The following is a 4,008-nucleotide window of genomic DNA, read 5'->3' as shown; positions in this document are numbered from 1 at the left end:
GTGGGGCAAGGTCATGTCTGGTATGGGATCAGCCTCCTAAAGTTCTCTTAGTTCAGACCTCTTCTCTGCTCAAGCAGTGCCCTGGCCATTGTGCTGATCTAGCTGCTTCCTTGGTCTCTTCCTTACATCCTATCCCAGCCCCAGTTGGCCTGGGAATTTCTTCCCCACCACAGAATTGATCACACCTGCTTTATAGAATCTTCCATCCTTATCCTTGCAGGGGCGGTAGGTTTTCCCTGTGAACCCTGCCCACTCCTGGCCTCCATAGAGCCATTCTTCACTGTTCATTCATTCACATCTTCAGCACATGTATTTTCCTACTGACTAGTGTTGGAAGCTGGTGGGAACCCCAGGTCCTGGCCAATCCACACTCTTCATCCCCCACCCCACAAGCCACCACATACTTGCTGCTTTTTAGGGCCTTGGAGCCTTCAAAGTCTCCTCCCTGAGACACTCCCTAGGTTTTTCTTTCACTCTGTTTTCTGAGCTCCACAATCCTTTAAAATTTTTCATTAAAATTATTTGTGTTGTGTAGGTCCATTTTTGAAAAACTAGCACTCTTGTTTCTATTTCAGCAAAACTTTAACAGGCAGAGAAGTAGGTGTGCTCTCCCTAGTGCTTGCTTCTTATCTTGCCCTGGAAGCTTTCTTGTTTGGTTATCTGTTTGCGCTCCTCAAAGCCAGGGAGGCCTCCCTTGTCTAGAGCCTGTGGAGGGAGTGAGGGATGCTCAGGACTGATAACCCGCGTGAAATGACAGTTTTATCAACGAGTCACAGACTGTGGAAATGGCATAAATGGAGTTCTGTCTGGTCCCCCACTGCACCCTCACCAGCTGACCAGCATGATTGTTCATTGCCAGTGCATCAGTGTGAAGTCTGGAGGGCCCAGCTGTGCCACTTGCTAACCATGTCCTTTGGACATTTCAGCATTCTTAACACGAGCCACTCCATTTTTAAGTTATTTTTAACAAGTAAAGGCTGGCTGCCATGGCTCACAACTGTAATCCTAACACTCTAGGAGGTCAAGGAGGGAGGATCCCTTGAGCTCAGGAATTCCAGACCTCATCTCTACTAAATATAGAATGAATTAGCCAGGTGTTGTGTCCCTTGCCTGCAGTCTCACCTACTCCAGAGGCAGAGGCTGAGGCAGGAGGATCGCTTGAACCCAGGAGTCTGAGGTTGCTGTGAGGTAGGCTGAGGCCACAGCACTGTAGCCTAGAGTAACAGAATGAGATTCCATCTCAAAACAAGATGAACCAAACAAAAAACAAGTATGGGTCTTGTTTACCTTTGGGGGGTTATCTCACAGTGGTGAGAATCTAATGAGTAAGGTGTGTTGGCACTTGGGGACCTGCAAAGCACACACCCCACCCCTCTGTTCATCCTTAACTTCTCACATGTTCCTAGCCAGCCCTCTGGGGCTAGTCAGGCTCTGGGCACCAAGCAGCCCCATCCGGCTGTGATCTGAAGGAGCCCACTGTGTCCTCACATCTAGAAAACCCAAACCTCTCCCATCCCTTTGATACTCCAGTCTTCACTACCACCGTCAATTAATCCTGTGTGGTCATGTCTGCCCCTCCATGTCTCTCAGCTGGGCTGAGCTTCCTGAGTCCAGGGCAAGGACCGGGCCCATCCGACCAGCCTCCCACCATGGCGCCTAGTACAAGGCTCCTGCAATTCTAAGATTATCTGATCAGTGGGTTCAAAGGCCTGGACGAGCCCGAGGCCGGCTCGTCTTCTCCTGGGAGGCTGCAGGAGGGTGGCAGACAAGGAGGATGGCGCCGGATAATGTGGGAGATTGGAGTGCCGATTCCCGCAGGACCGCGAAAGGCTTCACCTAGTCAGGCAGTCCCGGAGTTGAGTCTTCAGGACCGAGGGTTTTGCCGGCCCGGGGCGACCGAGTCCTCTTTGTGCGGACATCAAGTGCAAAGCTCAGAGCGCCGGGCATGCGCGCAGTAGTCCCGGAACGCGCGGAGCCCAGTTGCAGCCCGCGCGCCCGCCCAGATCTCCCCTGGGATCTCCTCAGGCGCCCGCGGCTGGAGTGGGGGGAGGGAGGAGGTCGGACACGTAGCCTGCCTCGCGGCAGGGCTCGACTCCACACCGGCGGGCGGGGGAGCCGGGGACCCGCTGCTCCAGCCCGCTGGCCTTCGAAAGATCCTCCTGGGCCAATGGCAGGCGGGGCGACGCGACCCGATTGGTGCAGGCGCTCTGCTGATCACTGTGGAAACCCGGGCTGCGGAGAACGCGGGAGGATGCGGAACCCAGGGCGGGAGGGGGGGGCCGGAGGGGCGGGCGGAGGAGGCCTCGCGGTCCTGAGCTACCCGGGAGTTTCTACTGGAGGCAAAAGTCCACAGCGGGAGGGCTGAGGGAGGGGCGAACGAACGGGGCCGTTTGAGGGCACTGGGAGCTAGGGCCACTACGCCGGGAAGCCGGGGATACTCCCGAGCACCGGCGCGGAGGCTGGGGGCGGGGGCGCGGTGGGAGGAGGAGTAGCAGAAGACAAAAGCCGAAAGCGAAGGGGGCCCGGGCGGCACACACCGACCGGGAGGGGGCCGTCTGCAGCGAGCAGCAGCGCGGGGCGGCCGCAGTGCACAGGGCATCCCGGTCGGCGGGCAGCATGGGGAAGGGGGGGAACCAGGGCGAGGGGGCCACCGAGCGCGAGGCGCCGATGCCCACCTTCAGCTGGGAGGAGATTCAGAAACACAACCTGCGCACCGACAAGTGGCTTGTCATCGACCGTAAGGTTTACAACATCACCACATGGTCCAGCCGGCACCCGGGGGGCCACCGGGTCATCGGGCACTACGCGGGAGAAGATGCTACGGTAAGGGCCCGGGAGCTCCCCAGCCACCCTTCTCTGTTGCAGGCTGAATCAGGAGCCCTGGGTCTCTGGGCGCCTAGCAGATCTCCGCGCTGAACAGAGCCTGGGACGTTCAGGACGTGAGGAGGGAAGGAGAGTGTATCCCTAGCGCTCGTGCCCCCGCCCAGAATCCTCCTCTGGGCCGTCTTGGGGTGGGGTCGAATTTTGGATAGGGGGGCACAGCGCGGCGGTGGAGATCCCAGCGATGGAAAGCCGTGCAGGGTCTGAAGTGCACCCTGGAACCCACGCGTCCATTCGTTCCTCCGGGTTCTCTCGGAGCCAGGGACTCCCCAAAGGGGGGCGCTCGGGGCCTAGGGCTTTGGCGCCCCAACGTGGAAGATGGCCGCTCCTGGGTGCAGCGGAAAGGAGCCGGCTAGCAGGCAGCCAGGTGTAGGACTTGGAGCACGTCGCGCTCTCCAGCCAGAATAGCAGGCAGAGATGGAAAGCTCGTCCGCAGCCGGGGCTAGCTCCTGCCTGGACTCTTGTCTAAGAAGGTCGGCAATGGCTGCCTCGGAGCGTAGTAGATCGGGTTCCCACGCTCCCAAGGATTATCCAGACCCAACCCAAAGGTCTATTTTCTCTCGTGGACCGGTTTGGGGAATTAGTGGAAAGAGAAGGGGCTGGAGTTTGCAAAGCCCAGATTGAGAGGGAACTTCGAGTAGGGTAGATTTATTACTACTAGGCTGGCTTGGCAACAGGTCTGTCTGCACCGGGGTTACTCTCGGACATTCAACTCAAGGGCCCTCTTGTTTTTTAATCCTGCCAGGGAAGCCCTTCCCTCATCTTGTACTCCTAAAGGTAGTGGGCCTCTCCAGGCTGAACCAGAGCTGCCCATGGGCACCAAGTGTGTGGCTTAGCAATTACACAGCAATCCCAGCGAGGCCCCCAGCCTGGAATTCTCACATTTCTTTAAAAGTGCAACTAGAGGCTCGGCGCCTGTGGCTCAAGTGGCTAAGGTGCCAGCCACATACACCTAAGGTGGCAGGTTTGAATCCAGCCCAGCCTGCCAAACAACAATGACGGCTGCAACCAAAAAATAGCCAGGCGTTGTGGGGGGCACCTGTGGTCCCAGCTACTTGGGAGGCTGAGGTAGGAGACTCGCTTGAGCCCAGGAGTTGGAGGTTGCTGTGAGCTGTGATGCTACGGCAC

The 4,008-nt window shown here is 57.8% G+C and overlaps 1 protein-coding gene across 1 annotated transcript in view; it reads left to right on the top strand.

The window, feature by feature from the left end:
• Window positions 1–2,268: 2,268 nt before the first annotated feature.
• FADS2 (fatty acid desaturase 2) overlaps window positions 2,269–4,008 on the top strand; it is a 35,794-nt gene continuing 34,054 nt past the window's right edge. The window contains exon 1 of the mRNA XM_003798736.3: window positions 2,269–2,823. Coding sequence (XP_003798784.1) covers window positions 2,617–2,823 — 207 coding nt within the window. The 5' untranslated portion in view covers window positions 2,269–2,616. The remainder of the gene's footprint in view (window positions 2,824–4,008) is intronic.

The sequence above is a fragment of the Otolemur garnettii genome, unplaced genomic scaffold (genome assembly GCF_000181295.1).
Source record: "Otolemur garnettii isolate 467f Iridium unplaced genomic scaffold, OtoGar3 scaffold00140, whole genome shotgun sequence".
In the NCBI taxonomy this organism is placed as follows: domain Eukaryota; kingdom Metazoa; phylum Chordata; class Mammalia; order Primates; family Galagidae; genus Otolemur; species Otolemur garnettii.
This window is presented reverse-complemented; position numbering and strand designations above follow the sequence as displayed.